Source organism: Parasteatoda tepidariorum, chromosome 3 (assembly GCF_982258835.1).
Source record: "Parasteatoda tepidariorum strain Cologne lab strain chromosome 3, Ptep-v5.0, whole genome shotgun sequence".
Lineage (NCBI taxonomy): Eukaryota > Metazoa > Arthropoda > Arachnida > Araneae > Theridiidae > Parasteatoda > Parasteatoda tepidariorum.
Window position 1 is genome coordinate 48554632 of NC_141757.1, and position 21499 is coordinate 48576130.

At 30.9% G+C, this 21499-nt stretch overlaps 2 protein-coding genes across 3 annotated transcripts in view; one reads left to right on the forward strand and one right to left on the reverse strand.

The window, feature by feature from the left end:
• LOC110282813 (uncharacterized) overlaps positions 1–21499 on the reverse strand; it is a 60701-nt gene that overhangs the window by 12655 nt on the left and 26547 nt on the right. The gene's annotated exons all lie outside the window — the stretch shown is intronic.
• The window catches only part of LOC107436140 (uncharacterized), a 43206-nt gene continuing 24525 nt past the window's right edge, over positions 2819–21499 (forward strand). Inside the window, exons 1-3 of the mRNA XM_016047723.5 lie at positions 2819–2978; positions 11409–11514; positions 18441–18550. Of these exons, the coding sequence (XP_015903209.2) occupies positions 2868–2978; positions 11409–11514; positions 18441–18550 (327 nt within the window). The 5' untranslated portion in view covers positions 2819–2867. The remainder of the gene's footprint in view (positions 2979–11408; positions 11515–18440; positions 18551–21499) is intronic.

The following is a 21499-nucleotide window of genomic DNA, read 5'->3' on the forward strand; positions in this document are numbered from 1 at the left end:
AAATACGCTAAGTCCCCCGGCTGAAATGTGGGTTTTATGGGAAGCTAAATTTTGGTAAACAAAAAATAATTTCAAAATCGTCATATTCAATAAAAAATTAATTATGCAAAAGCCGCATGTTTTCATCTAAAGGACATTTTTTTAAATTTTATATAGTGTAATATAACATAATAAAGGAAAATTTAAAAATGAATAAAATGTAAGATTAAAATACCCCATGTAATGTTTAAAATACCAAAATGTAATGTTTAAAATACCAAAATGTAATGTTTAAAATACCCCATTTTGAATGTCAAAATCTTAACATTTTCTAATTAGCCAATTTTACTTCAGAAAAATTGGTTCAGATTTGAACATTAATATGAAAACACGGAACTATGATTACATGTTAAGTTGATGCAGTGATAATAAGGTGTTAAACTGTAGCAAATTTTTGCTCAAATTGAACCATTGTAACGTGCAATTAAGTTCAAAAGCACTGGTTTGCCCAGTAATATGGTTCAACTTTGTCTTATAATAAAGTTGCAGCAATTCTGTTCGATTTTATGGTTAAATGCTTTCATAAATCTTCTCTCAAAATAAAAGCGATTTCTCTAGGTAACCGATCGAAATAGATTACTAGCTTACTTTCTAGCCGAATTCCGGATTTAATACCCGAACACCTAATGAAAAAGCTCAACCAATGTCAAAATAAAATACTCAGAAAGATCACCCGTGCCAGATGGTTCATACGTAATTCCTTAAAGAATCCATAAAGATCTCAAAATTCCGTTTCTATCCGAATATATACACAAATTAAATGCAGACTTCTACGACAAAGCCATAAAATGCAGCACTGCCAACTTCAATCAGATTTTTAACTTTGAGAACTATAAAAAAGACGATAAACTAAGACCAATAACCGCTCATTTCACCTCCGACGCCTCATATCACAACTATCAGCACAAATAATAGTCCTCAATTCCAGCATCTATAGTCTACATCAATAATTCAAAGTACCAATAGTCCACAGCATCAAACACTTTACCAATACTGAAATCCTGACCTATGTTACTTCACGTTGACAATCGAACTACAGCCATCCACAGATTACAGCAAGTTGCTCTTATTATTTTCATTTTCTTTCAGTTATACAAGCAAGGTGCTTGTCTCCCTGTTACAGCCACCAGACTGCTGAACTCAAACTGTCTTTTATTTTAACTTCTTATACTATTTCATGATGTATGGGATATGGGCCTTCTGCGCGGCCCAGGTGCCCTATTTTTATAAATAAAGAAGAAAGAAAGAAAGAAAGAAAGAAGAATTCCGGATTTAATAATTGGTAGGCTGTACCTGGAGCATGGTACAACATCTATGCAATTATTATAGCATTTTTGTTAAAGAATATACATAACTATATGAATAAGATTTTCATAACTCAAGTCTTTTACACGACATATCCTTATGTAAATATTTTCCTACAAATTTTAAACTATACTTAAAACAATTTATAAACGAAATTCAGAATAAATAGTCGGATAGATTTCTTAATCCTGAGACGAGATCTTCCCGTGATAGACTTTAACATTTATATATTGATAATTTAATTTACTTTAATAGACTTTATGAATATAGATTCTTTTAAAAGTAGGAAAATTTTGAAATAAACTTTATAAAATAATGATAAATTAAATAAAAAAGGACTTTACTATCAAGGTTTAATTCTTAATTATCCAATATATATAAATGTTATTTACGTACACCACCGTACGTACAATACGCACGGTTATGTAACATATGAACCGTTACATACCGTTACGAACAATAGGAACACCACCTGTACATGCTCTTTTTAGGTGTTGGATGGAAATTTTATTTCGCTACAAATGTTATACACAATATCTATACATAGTGGATATGCAATTCTTAAATTATTTGCCTAACTCTGACCCACTCCCTTGGGGGCATTTCAGGATATGCTACTCTTTGTGACTTTTAACCCGACACAGAAGAAATCCCCCTTCTTGTATTCTGCTATGAGGAAAACTCAGCTTTCGCAAAAAGAACTTTTTCAGTGAAATGTACTTCTATCTGTATTACATGGAGGAGTAGGCCACGAAAACCTCTTACTATCAGACCATTGTTACAAGAACTCTATTCCGATTGGTTGGATTTCGAATTTATTGAGCTTTTATGCTCTTTGAAGAAAATTAAAGAAATAAGAATCACGGCTACTTTATAATGTTTTAAAGTTCATTGAAAATGCAGTATTATTATTTATCTTTTTTTTCTTTTTTAATGTGTTTTAAATGATATTTAATGGTTCAATATAATTTTTTTTTTTAAATTCTCAATTAGTCCGGAACAGACTTTATTTTATTTTCAATGTTTCTCATCACATTTTCTATTCTATCTATTAAATTAATCAGAATTAAAATTTTTATTAATTCTTTATTGAATTCTTTTTTATAAATTAAATTAATACAACGCCAAATACATTGTAAAACAAACATAACGAAAACTCAAATAAGCATAACTAAATTTTACAGCCGGGTCCCCGGAATATAACAAAATCTAGCCCCATGTGGACCGGGCACCGGGTAATTGCTCGATACGCTTCGCATCACTATTTGTTTTAAAAATCATGTTTCAATAATTGAATGACTCTCTGTTGCAATGATGCTGATATCTTCTTAGAAAATGACAGCAATAGTTTTAATTGCTAAGTTGCCAAATCAGAATAACAAATGTGCCTCTGCCTGTTTCGCAGCTAAGTAATAAAAGTTGTCTGCCATGCATATTGCTTAATTGTGCGAATTTTATAAGTATTTATTCAAATTGTTTAGGAGAAATGTACAATTTTCGATTAGAATCTTTATTACCAGCGTATGGTAGCAATTTATGAAGAGAGTTGTTTTATTTTACGGGTTGTAATGTATGTAATACAAATTTTTAAAGCGTGCATTGGAATTTTCACTGTATTCTGCTTTCTCTGGCATGTAAGTTTCATGCTTTTTAGTTTTGGAGTTTTTATTCAATTCTTATCATTTATTTATTCTTTTCTGATTAATTAATTAATTATTTTTTTTGAGTATTTGGTAAAAAACTGTTAAATATGTAATGGGATTGATTTACCCTTTTTTTTAGTGTTCAAACAATCCTAATCAAACACCTTAATAAACCAGCATTTCAGAAGAAAACAAAACACAACAATAACTACCGTTTAAGTTTGTGGTATTTGTGTGGTATTTAAAAATATTTTTTTTAGCCTGCTGCAAATTAGTGAGTGGAATTTGCACTCTAGTTAGGGAATTTTATATATTTTTGGTATTTTTCAATTTCGCCGGTGCAAGTAATTTCGGCTATTATTTTATTTATTTATTGTGACTATTATTTATTCGGATTATTTATTCGACTGTAATTTTATATTATTTTATTTATTTACTTATTGATTAAAAATAAAAAAAATTAAAATTAAAATTAATAAATAAAGGAAAAAAACAATTACTTTGGCGACTTTATCACCTGCGCCGGTGAAACGGAAAAGTACCATATTTTTTCATTATAATTCTGACTTCAGGGCACTTTACATTTTACAATTTTTTATTCGAACAAAATTTTCAGAAATTCAACTCATTCAAAGAAATTCTAACTATTCGAATCTACATTATGCACTAAAAACAATACAATTGGTCACAACCAACTTGCTACAACAACAAAAGGAATTTACTACATCCACGCAATTATTCTGATATTTTAGGACTTATTGCACAATACTTCGATTTCAATATTTTCCGTTGACTTGAAGATTATTGATGTTTGTAGAAGATCGTTTCAGAAACGTTACTTAAAACAATATGAGCACGTGATTTCCAATAGCTGTCAAATTACTAATTTGTTATATCTTATGTAATAAAAATTATCCACGTGATTTTACTTGCGTCCGCTTGACTAATGGATTCAACAGAGAATAACTTTTAAAAACAACGTGTAATTAATTTCCAGTGATATTTTGAACAGATAGAACTATAATTTTTCAGAAGTTATAAATATCATCATTTCAGTGAAAAATTTAAAGATTAATTATAATGTTATAAAAAAATTCATTTTTCCTTTAACCTCTTCGAACAATTCGCGATCGCAACTCTCGAGTACGCCGTCTAGCGGGAGCCTGTAAATATCGGACATTAATTTATCACGTTTTCATTTAGTTCCATCGAAATCATTGACTGAATCAGACGCCATTTTTTAGCAGCAAATAAGAAACAAAATTTCCCTAAGGAAAAGGCCGAAGAACTTGAAAAAAATCTCCAGAATATTAGTAAATCTTTCAGGAACAGAACACGCCAAATGTTTGAAGAAAAATTCCGCAATAATTTTTAATTTCTATTATCAACAAACTTGCAACTGATAACTTCCGATTTCGGATACTGTTACAGATGTGTGTATTAAGGTAAAATGCATTTCTTCTGTCTTCAATTCATTACGAATTAAAGTGAAGTCAACATTGCTTTCGTCATTCCAGTGAATAAATATGAATTCAGAACATACAGAATTGTAATAGTTATAACATATTCTTCTTCGTTATAGAATAGTATATATTTCTGTATCCATATAATTCGGAAAACAACAATAAAAAATTATCCAAGTTACTTGAAATAGTGCCATTTGTGCTGATTTTTAATTAATTTTAATCGCTTTCTTGGTAAGTATTTTTTAGTTTTGAAAGAATAAGTTCAACTAGAATTCAGCTATTCTGTTTTTAGCTACATATTCAATTTCATATCTATTATAAAATTTTGCTGTGTAGTATGTTATCTAAAAGTAATGAAGGGATAAACTATGTATCTATTATTTGAGAATAAAGTTTTCAAACAAGGAACTTATCATTTTGGAATTCTCCGGGAATTATAAATCAGGTAAGTGCAATGATTTTTACAATAAAAAATTTGACTGTAAATATTTTTTTTTCATTTGATGTTGGTTCTCTACAGAATGGTTTTTTATGTCTGATTAAGAACTATAAGAATAATTAAAAAAGAAACAATATGAAAGTTTTTATTTCAATGTAAAGAATTCTTGAAATCGTTTTTTTATCCTAAGAATTCTTTATTTTCCGTTTTTTAGTTTATAATTTTTTGATAAAAATTGTTCTCAAAATAATTTTTTTGAAAAATTAAATGGTATAACATTATGTGTTTATGTATACTTCTTGTATATTCCAATGTTTGAAGTAATATGATTCAGAAAAGTATGGAATAAAAATTCGGTGCTTATTAACGCCACCGCCGCTACAGATTTGGCGGTTTTTAAGTGCCGCTAATCTACACTTAAAATTTTTGCGACAATTCATAAAATAAAACACTTTATTTAAAATCAAAATAGTCAATCGGATTTCGGTGGAAAATGAGCCGATATAGAGTTTAGCAAAGATTCAAAACAATCATATCGCCATATGAACTCTGATGAATAAGATTCCAAATGAAATAACATTTCCAAAACGTACGTTTACCAAGATAAAGTTTTATGTTGTGGGAATTGGTACATTTTCGTTTTTTCGGTAAAATATTTCCCTCCTAAAAAAATACAATTGCATCTTGTTTTGTTTTTGGCAAATCCCAAAGACGAATTTTTGTAGCACTAAAAATGGCGACAAAAAAGAATTGTTCATTTGTTTTTGTTTCGTCAGCATTCTTTATTTTACGTTTCTTAGTTTCTAAATAATGATTTTTATTGAAACTTGAAATTTTTTGATAAAAATTGTTGTCAAAAAACTTTGTTTACAAAATTAAATTTCATAAAATTATGAGGTTTATGTATACTTTTTGTTCATTTTAATTTTTGAAGTAATATGATTCTTAAAACTATAGAATGTAAAGTTTAAATGGGCCTTTCATGTTATATCATTAAATTTAGTAAAACTATTTCTCGGGCATTAGGTTTTAACTCTTATAAGAATATGCATATTTTTTTCTGTTAATGTACAAATATTTTTCCGATGTGTTTTGGATATTCCTTCTCTAATAAAAAGAGATACCATTTTGTTTTCGTTTGCATAAGAAAGAATATCAAGCATTTTTCTTTTTTAAATTTAATTAGTCACAATAAGGAAGGAACGTTGCAATGCTACATGCTACATTAACGACGTCTCTAGAGTAACTGAATGACGGTTCATGTAGAAATCGCAGGTATGCGTCTCATACAACAACGCCCCCTATAGTTCGTTGTGATCGCGAATAGCTTTAACCTCTACAGACAGACTTTATAAAAAAAATTTGAAACTCGGCTGGAATGTATTTTCATGTATCTTAAGCAAAGCACGTAGGCTTGTATTTTCAATCTTTTTCTGTTTTCTGTTTTTGAAGTTATACTTCTTATGCGACTTCCAACAAGGTTGCGTTAAACGTTTAACGCTACATTTTTATTGGCCGGAAAATCACGTGGTAGGATCAGGGTTTAAGCTGAGTCTAAAAATTCATTAGCAAAAAAGCTAAAATCTGAAAAAAAGTTTTAGCAAAATGCTATTAGGCTTATAAAATTACTTTATATCAAACAAGTACTGTAAGTTATCTGACAAAGAATAGCTTAATGTACAAGAATATCAAAAAGAATACCTACAACAAAAAAAAAAACACATTTATTATTTATCAAAACATTTTGGTTTATAATTAACAATCTTCCTTTCTTTCATGTTTGCCCATTTTGCAAATGCTTCTTGAAAGTTAAATGCACTTTCAGGGCCCTCAATATTAATCATTAACAAATTGTTTACATGGTTGATTAACAACCTGTTTCGAATATTAGTTTTAATCAAATTAAGGCCCTTTCACAGTCAACAGTGTGCATTGGTATTGTTGCACAATACTCTATAACAGAAGTTATTAATGGGTACTGTTCAGACACATCATTGGTATATAAAAATGAAAGTAATTCATTAAATGACATGTTTTTGCATCGTTGCATTAAGATGTGTTTAAATAATCCCCATTCACAAAGTAACTCAGTTTCTGTAAACTGAAAATCTTTTCTGGGAGATTCCGAAAACAAATTGAAAATGCAACGGATTTCCTTTACACCATAATGCTGTAATTCTTCCGAACTATGGGGCATCCTGCTAGGTATAAATATATTGAACATTTCGATTTTATCCAAATCTCCCAATCTATCAGTAATATTTTCATTCAAGATATTTAGATTTTTTCTCCTTCTTGTTTGATCAAGTTTTTTTCATGGATGTTAGCGTCATGGTTTTTCGCGGAAGCTTTTTTTAATGGAATTTAGTAAAATCCTTTAGCAAAAATGAGAAAATGCTTTGTTGAGTTTTAGCATTTTTGAGGGGTCTTTTCGCATTTTGCGAAAAAAGCTACCGTAGCGGAAACCCTGGGTAGGATCCAGTTTTCCCTCCTTCATTTCCATATTGCTTTGGTTCTCACTAGCATGAAAATAATAAAAGTCATAAAAGTATTGTTTTTCTGTAAATATTTTTTTAGTTTGATTTGATACACATATAATTTAATAGGATATTATTTTTTATTTTCAAATTTAGTGGATAACAATTGTAAAAATTGAGTGAAAACAATCCCACGGACAATGCGACGGATTTAAGGTTATGTCAAGGTACGTCTCTTGTGAAAATCAATTGATTGTTAGGTTTTCTCTTTTGAAATTACATTATGACGCATTCACATACATTATGCATTATCCATGGCGAGACGATGAGGCAACCACAAGCACTTGTTTAAGAGGTTCATGAGGGAAAAATGCACAATATTACCGTTATTACATAGCACGGAAGCGAGCGGAGCAGGAAAAAGAGTCGTTGAATAGAACTAGTGATCCTTCTACGACTGCTGATTCCTCTACAATTAACGTCAAAGGTTACGAAGTTTAACTTCTTCCGCGCGAAGGGACTCGACGCACTATTCTTTTTTATTTACATATTTTTCTTTTAAAGTTTCTGTTTTTTTCTTTTTTTTTGTAAAATCAGTCTAAGAAACACCTAATTTGTTGCAGTTTATACTTTGAAAATATGCTTTCAAAATAGTTGCAATTTCTTGTTTGATAAATTAATAATGAATATAAGTTTAGAAAACATTTCTGTCTCATGCTAAGATATTCGAATTTGCCCAACAAGCGATATTTCTGATCAAAAGAAAAATATGGTTAGTAAGAAATTTTGCCTGTCATAAGAAATATCGGCTGAAGTATAAGCGGCTTTTTTTTATTGATTTTCTGTAAAAATTATAATGAGTATTCTAATTTCAGGTTTTTTCAAATGGATTAAGCATAATCGCAGTATTTTGATTAAAAAAATTATTTCTTAAGTAAATTGCGCATGCGTTATCTGTTTATGCTGTGTTCATTCTTTAAAAAGGTTAAGGAATTTATAATTTGTATGCAACAAATTTTTTTTTATTGACATGAAAGGGAAACTTTAAAACAGACTCTTGATTCCTAAAAAAAATTTTCCTAACATAAAAATAGGAAAAACTAAAGCTGTTTGTTAAATTTATTTTTCAAAAATTATACAACATATTGAGAAGGAACTATTTTTGTGGAAGAAATTAAATTTTCGTAGTAATCACAATGAAGTTCAAAACTGAGGATTTTGAATTGAGTCTCTTGATTAAATAGATAATACCACTTCGATTAAAGCAAGTAAAAAATACAATTTACTTAAAATCCAATACAAATTAATCTTGTATTATAAAAAAAAGTGCAAGTTTAATTTAAGATATCACATTCCTGCAAAAATAATGTTACTACTTTTCTAGAAATCGAACTTAGTTTAGCTGGGTGTTTTACAATTAGTACCCTTAATATATTAAATAAACACTATTTATTATTGATGACTTTTGATTTCTTGAATTCTACTTGAATTTTAGGTTAAGGCTTTGATTTTCGTTTTCTTGATGATTTTTTATGCCTGAAGAACTTTTCGATGATGGACAAATGTTCGTCAATTATATTCGGCGTCTTTTTTTAAAATCAAAAATGAAAGTATCTCTTAATTATATTAATAAAAACAGCGCTTGAAAAATTATCTTCGAAATTTTTTCTCATAAAATTAAAATTATTCGGTCAGTCATTTTGGATGCTATGATTACAAAGGAAACTGTTATAACTTCTCAATCGGAAATAAACTTTATTTGTCTGGATAGTCCCTAGCGAAGTAAAAAGTGTGCGCTTCTGTCACATCAAAAATAGTGCTTTTTACAGAAAAAAGCTCTCCCAAATTTTGAACAATTTGTTCGATTGATTCGTGTATAGTTTTATTCTATTAGCATAAGAAATGCACAGAAAAAAATTGTTTAGATAACAAATCATAAGATCACATAACAGATCGGTAAGCCTGTACAAGAACAAATTTGTACTTGTTGTACATAGGACTCTTATAACTGTAAATCTATTCCTTCAATGGTCCCGTGAATCTCATTTGATCCAGGGAAAAAATACATCAGAAACATTGCCTTACCTAACTATATCTAGAAGAAATTCAATTCTTTCCCTCAACTATCTAGACGAAATTCAATTCTTTCCCTCAACTATCTAGAAGAAATTCAATTCTCTCCCTTAAATCACCTTCATTTCTCTCAAAAAAGTAGAGAGAATACAAAAGAGAGAGAAGTTTTTATGTATCTTTTATGATACCGTATCAAAGCTTTTTATGAAAATCAAATCTTGGGTATACATTTTTCCAAAGAAAAAATCCAATTTTAGAGGTCGATTTTTTTTAAAATTTTTTTTTGGAAAACACAAATCATTTGAATACCGATAAAAATATAAATAAATTAAATCAAAGTAAGTATACCTAATCACACTGTAATGACGGTGGTAGTTTGAAATTAATTAGTGAATTTGTACAAGTAGCATTATTGACTTTTTCGCCGTTACAGATACATCTTTATTTGGATCTAATAAAATGATAATTGTCTCAGAGAAATAAATAAAATCGTTTAATGAAAATTAATTTATTAATTATTGAAAATGACCATAATTTAAAAATATAAAAATGATAAAGGAAAGAAATCCCTTAAAGGGATCAAGGTGAAACATTATCTTACATCGAGAATTTTTAGTTAGCATTTTATATTTAACCTAGGGGACTGGGGTGCCCAACAGAGCACCTCCAGTTGCCAAAAATTGGAAATTGAAAAAGAATGAATTGCTCCCAATGGACAGTTAGAAGCATGGGAAGAGAGCCAAGGTTGGTGATTTATCCGAAGATAACATCGCCAAAAATAAAGCCAACCCCTCATAACCAATATTAGATTTAAAAATAATTTGGTGATCGCGAATCGCCAACAAGACTGAGATAATTAGTATAACCTTGCAGCTGAAACATATTTGTGGTAAGAAATAAGGAATAAAGAATTATAAGTAGATTTTTGATATCGATTTAGTGAATTAATGGGCCTTACATTAGTATTGAAATAAAAAATTATCCATCAAGAACAGAATAAAATATTTTAAGTTCGCTTTTTGTAAATTTTAATAACAATTAACTAATTGATTTAATTCAATTAAGAATGATTTAAAAAAAAGTTCAAGAAAATAAAGGAATTCCTATTGTGGCATAACACACACTTAGATCTTTTGATTAAATGATCGGTTTTCCACTTACCAGGCAAATATGAACACAGTGTTTTAGTCGGAAAAGTTGTCAAAAACTTGGTTCTACTAATATTTGTGTTTTTGTTACAATCGCTTCAACTACTTGCGGGAAACAAGAATTAAATGTTTCTCACAAATATCATGTACACTGTTAAAATTTTCATTTTAAAATTATTTTAAAATAACTGGCAGCTGTCTGTCCATCCGATTAGCCGTAAAGTTTACGGTAAAGAACATTTTTTTCCTTTATGGTTTTGAAACCATTTCCAAAAAGTATGGTTATAAAACCATGAATACAAAACGGTACGGTTTTTAAACCATTTACAACTAGCGTTTTTCAAAAATGTAAGAAAAAAATATTGTTTAACTAGACATAGGAGGTCGGCTTTTCGTAAGGTGAGGGGAATTGGAGAGTGCCGGACACTGGAAATTCTTCATGTGTTGAAGAGAATTGAGGAAATAGTGAGGTGTCAACACTAGGACTCGAACTCCAGTTCTGCCGGTCATGAGATTGACAGATAAGCCCTCTCGGCTAGGATATGTAAGCATTTACAAAGAACTAAGTAGCTTCTCGTTCTAGTGGGTGCTGTAAAATTCTGGTTGCTTAACCGTACTGGGTGAAATCAGTTAATAAACAGTTTTTCTCAAGCTTAACAGTTTGATTATCATTTCATTGATGGTTATTTGACTGTTTTGAATAAATATGTTAAAATAACCATTCAATAAATTGTTATTTAACCATTTTTTCCGAGAAATTTCTAAAGGTGTAACCAAAACCAAATTCAAAAACAATATATCTATATTACATTTTTTAGGCTGTTTCTGGTGTTGGCGGGAGTTGCACAGCATCGAGCGACTGTAAAAAGAATCAAGTTTGTGTTAAAGGAGAATATACAGAGTGCAAAAAATTTGCTAATGAAGGTAAAGTATAAAAAAAGAATGCGAAAAAATTTTATAGAATTGTTCAAGCAATACGAATTATTGATGGAAAAGTTTATCTGTAAAAAGTAATGCTCAGAGACGGAATTTTAATGAAATGAAATATAGTTTAATTTTCTTACTAAACTGTCAGAACCATGCCTTAAAAATAATGGACAGTGCACAAAAAATTATAATAAAAGTAACAGAACACTTTAAAATATTAAGTAATAATTAATAAATTTAAACATATACTTTCTTTTAAGTGAAATGTGAAAAAGTATTTGATTTTGAGATCCAACTTTTGTGTACTAAGATAAAACAGCCTAAGATAAGACGTGTCTGAGTGATAGCGCTTTGCGCTCCCTTGCCACAGGTCCTGGGTTCGATCCTCGGGCCGGGCGAGGTTGACTCCGTCCTTCATTCTTTCAGGGGGTCGATAAATGAGTACCAAGCTTGCTTGGTAACTAAGCACTGGGGATTTCGCGTTCGGCTGACCGCCTAACCGGAAAATCTGCTCCTGCACCCCAGAGCCAAAGGTCAAGAAAACTGAGACTGGGTACAGTAGGCCTTGGCCCAGTATGGGCTGTCGAGCAACTTCCTTAATCCTTTCCTTTTCAGCAACTTCCTTTTCAGAGACTTACCTTAAATATGCTAATTAAGAAGTCATTTTAAGCTTCAGAATCAAATATCTGATACAAAATTGAAACACGCTTTCTCCGATTCAAAATTACCTTTTTTCGGCGGATTCGGATTTTTTTACCCACAAATAAAAATAAAGAGGTGCAATATAGGAAAAATGATCGCCATAGTTCAGTCAGGAAAATTGTGAATAAAATCGCTTTAATGGTATATGACTTATACGATTTCAAAAAAGTTGTACATTTAAATTTTCGTTTCTAAAGCAGTATTCAGGTGATTTCGTTCTGTTTAATAATTCATACCAAAGTATTTAAAAATAGTGTGAAAAAGTTTTCAACTTATAAATAAAATTATTTGTCAATTATTAAGTTAAATAATTAAAAATAATAAACAATTCTTATGAGTTTCAGAGTTATTTCGATCTTGCGAGCCACATTGTCAAGATCACGCCTTTCATCACGAAATTGTCGAATCTTAATCCCCATAAGCGGTTGCGGGAATGCTATTTATTTATATGGAGAAACATGCAAAGAATAAAATTAACATTCAAAAGGGTCTAAATTTTCATTCATTTTCTATGTTTTGTTTCTAAGTTTATAACTATTATAACTAAGTTTTCCAGATTGCATCTACAGCCCTCTCTTAATATTCAAAGGTTAAAAAATCCATGTCTGCTAAAAAAGAAATTCTTATTTGTGAAAAAATATGCTTTTGAGTATCATTACAAGTTTTAAAATATCGCACACTAGAAATAGATACCATATTTAAGGTTAAATATTCTTTTGATCTAATGATCTAATAATTGGATCTTCACTTTCTAGGACTCAATCTTAATGACTCGAGGAAGTGACTTCAAATATGCTAATTAATAAGTGCAGACAAAATTTTAAGTTACGAAATCAGACACAAAACGTATCTCTGAATAAACATACCTTTTTTTTTGATGGATTCTGAATTGATTTGAATTGTATAAAATATCTGGGCATTTGAGGCCGCTTGCTGCCCTTTTCCCATTCACCTTTAGCTTGGAGTTTCGATGACGTGGTGGAATGCAAATGGAGTAAAGAGTATTCATGTGGATAGATGGTCATTGAGTTCTGTTTTCGGCGAATTCAGATTTATGATATAGGGAATAATATAGGGAATAGCTGCAACTTGGCAAATATGGTCCCAATACTTTGGTCAGGATAGGGATCAAAAGTTGAGACCCCTTAATGTTAATTTTACTTTTTGCGTATTTCGCTATATCACGAGAACTTTTTAAACGAATTAAATTAATTTTTGGAAAAAATTATAAAATTTGTTTGTCCAAAGATAATTCCATAAGTAAATATTTCCTATTTTTTATTATTTTATTTAAGAAAAGTCGATAAAATTTTGAATCGTAAGCTTACAATTTTTAACATAATTTTAATAAATATAATGTTACACGGTAAAATTCAAAATTTGAGCAAACTGAGCAAAATTTGAGCAAAATTTGAAATAGAATTTTATATATGTGACTTTATCTTTGAATAAACGAATTACATAATTGTGTGCAAAAATTTCTCAATTCGCTTAAAAAGTTCTTGAGATATTGCAAAATACACCAAAAGTAAACTTTGAGTTGCTCAACAAATTTTGAGTTGCTCTTCTTACCAAACTATGAGGACCATTGTTAGGTTGGGGCCGTGTACAAAAAAAAAAAATTAACAGAAAAGCAAATGTTTTAAGGAAGAATACGATGCGCCGCAATAACTGACATAAAATACAACTGGTGAGGTACAATTTCTAAAAACAATAACAAAGACTTATTTCTTTACATACCCTTTCTCGACCAACCAGGATAAGTAACAGTTTATCAGAATGAAGCTGAACATGTACCTAAAGTAGGAGTTTAAGTCAATGACATCAAATGAAGACAACTTCTTGAAAAAGCACTATAAAATCCTTGTTTATTTATTTGAAAAAAAAGGCATCGAGGAGCATCATCAAACACTACATCATCATTACACAGCTGGCACATGATTGGCAAGGAATTGAGACATTAGCGGTGGACATCTTAAAATGGACAGCTTCTTAAAAGCACCTTCGGAGTATCAAAAATCTGTCGAGAAACAAAAGGAACGGGGAGAGAATGTAAAAATCATTTAACACGGGAGTGGGATGCCGCTGGAGTCATACTTCTCAAAATCTACCCTCGGCAGATTTATCCTCTATAAAATCATGGCGTAGGAAAATGCTATCACAGCCGGATAGCGAAAGCACCCACGGGGGGTGGAAGAAAGAAAAATCCCTGTTAAGGGATCGTAGAGTTACGATATGGAAATTAATTCGAATGCTACATGCTCCAAAAATGGGCGGTAGTTATATAATCAGGTTGAAGATTGAAGTTAAAGTTCCAAAAATGCAGCAGACTCGTGGCTAAAAGGGGAACCGAAGTGAATTGATGAACCGCCTAAATATAATCACAATTATGCACTAACTGTGACTATAACGGACCATCTCCCATGTGTTCACATCAAAGGCTGCCGAAGGTCAACACCGTGAAGGTCGACAGACAGTAAGGCGTCAAAGGAGAGGGGTCAGGGGTCGGCCTAATTTTTAGGTCACAATTTTATTAGAAAGTTGTGATTAAGTGACACAATGTCACATTATACCCACAGCCGGCGAAAAAAAAATTTTGAATGAAATTTTTTTTTTTTTTTTTTTTAAAACTTAAGAAGGAAAGCCAAAAGTATTCGTAACCAAAAAGAAATAAAATTAATAATTTAACCAACATGCCATTCCAGTCCACCACTTTAGCCTTAACAGACATTTAGATATTACATAAAAATTACATCTCAACCATTTTGACAGTAAATTGGCCGTAACTAGGAATGCTGTGCCCAAACATAGTTACAACTGTAATCACAACACAAAAACAGATATCAACAGCTGTACATAGCTGATCTTGAGTATTACAAATTAAAACAATCTTAATTGTTTGCTAAAAAGTGAAAAAACAATCTTAATTGTTTGCTAAAAAAACATTTGACCTACCCAATAGTCAAAACCAAATTCACTCTACACGAAGTAGACAGCAAAAAAATTTATCTCCATAGAAAATCAAATTACAGAGAAAAAGTGTGACTCAATGAGTAATAAAAAAAAACTCACTCAGTAAACGTGAAAAAAATTTTGAGGCAAAAATTAGCTCAAATGGTTCCTTGTAAGAAGGAATGAAAATATAAATTTGCTTTTGTTTGCTAAAAAATGATTATAAAAAAATTTAGAATTGCATACAAACGAAAAAAAATCAGGCTACCTTTGTAGACTGATGGTATTTCGAGTTTAAACGAATGAAAAAAAATTTGTACAGCAAAATTTTGTACAACAATTCATGAATTGAAAAAAAAATTTAGAATCAATCGAATACGACTGATAATTTAGTATTCCGAGTTAAAACGACAAAAAAATTTTAGTATACATCACATGCATACCCCAGAAATCAAAGTCATTAGTGAGATCAATAAGTGCACAAAAAAATTAACAAATTAAAACTTAGAGAAATTTAAAAAGCTGAAATTTAAAAAGATAAAAAAACTTAAGTTAAAAGAAACGCCTAGGCAAAATCATTGAACTTAACCCTGCAAACAAACTAAGCTAGAAATTACCTTAAAATATCACAGACATTGTTCTCACCAAAATTTGATCATATAAAGTATGCTGCAACCCTAGACATCATAGTCGAAACACAACTATGCATCACAAACAACACAAACAAAAAACAATGCCTAGACAAAATTTATAAACAATGATCAAAAATGCTCATCAACAACACTTATAAACAATGATTACTTAAAATGATCATAAATAATACCTATAAACAATGCTTAAAATGAAAATTCACAAATGCACATAATATGAACATAAATATAAAAATGCTTGATGAACATAAAAATAAAAAAAAAGTGCTTGATGAACATAAAAATAATCACAATTATGCACTAACTGTGACCATAACGGACCATCTCCCATGTGTTCACATCAAAGGCTGCCGAAGGTCAACACCGTGAAGATCGACAGACAGTAAGGAGTCAAAGGAGAGGGGTCAGGGGTCGGCCTAGTTTTTAGGTCACAATTTTATTAGAAAGTTGCGATTAAGTGACACAATGTCACAACAATGTTTCCCAGTTTGTGGCTTCCCTCTGTATTTTGGGGGTTGGAAATCCAAATCCGCTGGAAAAAATTTAGGTTTATTTAAAAAGTGCGTTTTTGCGCCTGATTTCGTAACTGAAAATATGGTCTGCACTAGCTAATTAGCATACTTGAAGTCACTTGTTCGAGCCATTAAGTCTGAGTCCCAGAACGTAAAGATCTGGTCATGAGATCAAAAGTTATTGAGAGTGGTCCACTTTTTTGTGCTAATGGAATGTTTAAGAGTATCTGAAGTAGACATATGAAATCAGCCGCTTCAAAAACCAACGTGAAGTAGTAGGTCATTGATCATATTTAAATGTAATGGAGATAGCAAAATTACACTTATGGTATTACTTTCGAGTGTTTTAGGAAATAACCAGTTGTAGTTAGTGATCAAATGGCAGAACTTTCATCTTCTTCTTTCCTGCTCTACAGTTTTTTGCAGTCATCGGTATTCTCTACCAGTGCACTCTCTCATTGGCTCTTTTGCTATGACTATTGACTTTCATAACCTTAAGTTCTTCCCCGACTTGGTCTTTTCATCTCAGTATTGGTCTACCTCTTTACTTTTCCAAAGTTCTCCTTTCCCGATTTTTATAGCACCTCTGTTTCTTTCCTTTTTCCTATATATCCTAGCCACTGTATCCTTTTGCTTCAATGAACCTCATGATATCTTTCCTATCAATTAAATTTTCTTTATCATGATTGAATTTTTCCCCTACATGCAGTTTACCTCTATAGTTCCATGGATTTTCTAATAGTTCTGTCTTTAAACTTTCTTGACATATTTTGATTTCTGTAAGACAAGGCACATGTCATTGTCGTGGTAGCCCAGTGGTTAGAAAATCGGACTCTTGTTGGAATGGTCAAGGTGCGATCTGCGACACCACTAAGACGTACCGAGTATATGAGATATACGTGCTCCTAAAATCTGTGGTATCGAAAATCTAGCGGTCGGTGGCTGAATAGTAATGTGGGTACAGGGATCAGGAGAATGTTTACTTCCCCATCAGATCTACGTCTAAAATTGAGGAAGTGGCTTTACGAATGAGTGAAACTGCCATTTATACATGGGGTTCTCAGCTAGGATGGGCTTTCACCTTTGCCGTGCTTTCTTGTCAAATGTAAGGTAAATGAAGGCAGCGCATTTTGCACGAATTGCTATAAATCGTAAAAGTATGTATCTAACGTTGTAACTCAACCGTTTTGAAATGCATACCAAAAAAAAGGTGAACTTGATTCCCTTCTAGACAAGTAAGGTATTATATCTACGTATTTACGTTGAATCGACTTTGATTGCAAAAAAGCGAATAGCTGGTTTGCTTGGCTCATGCGAGTAACATTAGAAACAACAGAAACAACAAAACCCATGCCCCAGGATTTTTTGTAACTATTTGTCTGATTAAGTTAACTCCATTTTAAATTTTCCCAAAATTAGCTGATTACTTAATATTTTATTATTGGCATATACACCGAAGAGCCATTACATTATGACCACCCTGCTAATAACCTGTAGGACAACCTTTAGCCCTCAAAACTGCTAACACCCGCTGTGGCATTGATTCCACAAGGTGCTGATATGTAGTCTGAGGTATCTGGTACCAAGCTCTCACTAACTGATCCTGCACTTCCCTCACGAGGGGGTAGCGTGGCGGCACGAATTTGGTTTTCCAAGTAGGACCACAAATGCTCTATTGGATAAAGGTCAGGTGAATTTGGGGGCCAAGACATGCCTTGAAAGTCACTGGAATGTTTCTCGAACCAATACATGACGGTTCGACCCTTATGACATGGTGCATTATCCTGTGGGTAAACACCATCCCCCGCAGGAAAAACTGTTGCCATAAATGGGAGAACCTGGTCTGCAACTATAATCAAGTAATTTACAGACGTCAGGGATTGTTCTATGAGGATTATGGGTCCAAATGCGTTGCCCATGAAAACATTGTTCCTGGGCGAGAAACCATGAAAACCTGGGAGAGCCCATTGTTATAGATGGAGGGTGGTCATAACGTAATGGCTCTTCGGTGTATATGAGAGCCTTTACTGCAATCGAAATATCAACTTTGGATAATAATATTTATAATATTCCTTGTAATATGAATCAATATTGATTTTGTATACAGGTATGCTATGTACTGGTCATCAACGTGATATCGATTTTTATGACGTTTGGCTTCAGTATCCTCCATGCGATCCGAACCAAGATTTAGAATGCAGGAGAAGAAGTGGACGGGTAAGTGCTATATACAAATACAATGAAATACATTAATACAAAATATACAAATCAGAAGGGATGCATACAAATTCCATTCAAGTAAGCTTTTATTTTTTGACCATTTAATTAAAGCTTTATTGAATATAAAACCATGTAAAAGTATTAAGATTAAACCATAACATTAGTTTAAATTTATTAAAAATACAAGATAACAAAGCAATATTAAATTTTTGTTTTATTTCAGAAAAACAAATAACATTAATAAAAATAATATGTTTTTAAAGTTTTTATTTTATGTTTCTTTTATTAGCGTGGCTCGTTCAAATACTGGATCTGCTATTTTATGAAATATGTTTTGAAACTACTCGAGGTTCAAACCGACAAAGCTTCTTAATTTTAATCTTATAAGCAGCCACATATCAGAGTTGGCCATTGATTACAGTAATCGATTACAGCTGTAATTGATTACAGATAATTACAGCTATGTAATCAATTACTTGTAATCACGATTACAAGTAATCAATTACTTGTAATCGTGATTACAACTTTCAAAAAATTTTGATTACAGCTGTAATCATGATTACAATTTTGATTACAGTAATCAATTACTTATAATCACGATTACAAGTAATCAATTACTTGTAATCGTGATTACAACTTTCAAAAAATTTTGATTACAGCTGTAATCATGATTACAATTTTGATTACAGTAATCAATTACTTGTAATCATGATTCCAAGCAATTGCGATGACAAGTAATCACAACAAAAACGATTACGAGTAATTATGATTACAAGTAATCAAAATATATGATTACACGCAATCATGATTACATGCAATTTGATTACATGTAATTGTGATTACTTGTAATCAAACTATACGATTACAAGTTATTACGATTGTATACTATAGTCAAATTTTCTATGTAAGTATTCATGTGCTTACATATTTTTATGTACATGGAATGTACGCACGCATGAACGTACAATTTGCGATTCCTATACATACAATGTATGCACAAACGTTGTTTGTACGTACAATATTCATAATTATATTGTAATATACTTAATGCAATGCGCATATGCTTAGTACATATAATTATGCATTTATGATACATGTACGCATGTATGTTAGTTTGTACAAAAAGGCAATGTTTTGTATCTTTGTATACATAGACAATGTATGTATGAACGAATGTATGTATGAAAGAACAATGTATGTATGAAAATAATGTTTATGCGTTTGCATGCTTTTATGTACTTAAGTACATATATTGTATAAATTTACGATAATAGCACGTATATACAATGTACGTATGTATATAAAATTGTACGTATTTACGTACAATATGTAAGAATGTTATTTAAAGGTGCAATATATGCACATAGTTGCGTAAATAAAATGCGTACATGTATAAATGCATATTTATATGTACATCGATATATGTGCACGCAAAGTATGTACTTATGTATAACTTACGTATGTACTTGTATAACTACATACTTTGTTAATACTTATGCGCATGTAATGCATGGATGTACAAAAAAGTAGTTATATGCACAATGTACGCATGTACATACAACGTATACATGTACATAATTACAAGTAATGTACAAATACATGCGTACATTTAAATATATGTAATTACAATATACACATGCATTGTGCATACATTTAAAAAAATTTATATGAGTAAGGTTATTAAAACTTGTTTTAAAATTTATTCTAAGGCATATGAAACTCGACCTCATATTTTTTAGAAAGCAAACGATAATTTTATTTTGAATTTCTAAATATTAATTCCACACATAAAATTTACCGTTTTTCTTACCATTTAAAAAATTTCTATAAATCATGCACTATGTTATAAAAAAAAATAAATCTGTATTGTCAAACATTTCATGAAAATACCTGAAAATAATTTTTTATTCAGAGAATTTCAAAATGATATAGAACAATTAAAGCTGAAAACTAAATTTAAATATCGTTTGATTTTGTCATTTAACTTGCTTGAGTCATAAAAAGTTAACTTACATGCATTTTATTTATTGCATTGTACACATATTTAGACATTAATGTAATGTACATATGTATACGTGTAATGTAGGTACGCATGTACAACGTATGTAGATACATTCATGCATTGTACATGCATATATAGTACATATGGATATGCATACATGGAACATACGGGCATTGTACATGTGTGGAATACATTCATTGGACATATATACATTGCACCATATGCATAGATAGGGATAGCACGCATCTGCACATGCAAAATTTGTACGAAAGAATCATGCCCAATATATTTATGCACATATATACTGTATGTGTACACACATATGTACATTATATGAACATTATATGTTCATTTCATCATATGTATATTATATGAATATACATCTGTACGCTATATGTATATACATCTGTACAATATATGCATCTCAAATGTGTGTATGTACGTACGTTATGCATGTTGAATGTATGTATGAATATATGTAAAATATAAATACGCCCAATGTACGTACAATCGTACACAAATGTATTATGCATATTTGGATACATACATTGAGCATGAATATATTATGTATATGTACATAAATACACTGGACATGCATATCATGTACAGTCCGCAAAAAAAAACGAATCACCCTGAATAACTTTCGTTCTAATGATCGGATTTTCACGAACTAAGTGTCAATCTTAATGGTTCCTGGGGGTGACCTCAAATATGTTAATTAATTAGTGCTAACTATTAATTAAGTTGCAAAATCAGACACAAAAACGTACTTTCTCTGAATAAACATATAATTTTTTTTGCATATTTGGAACCTAGACCCTTGAATTAGTGGGGGTAGACAAAATTTTAAAAAAATTGGGTGGTAAATTGGGCCGCAATAAAGGTTTATATATTTGGCGATAGTCCAGAAAACCGCCAAAAAAAGTCGCCTGCGCAAATAAATA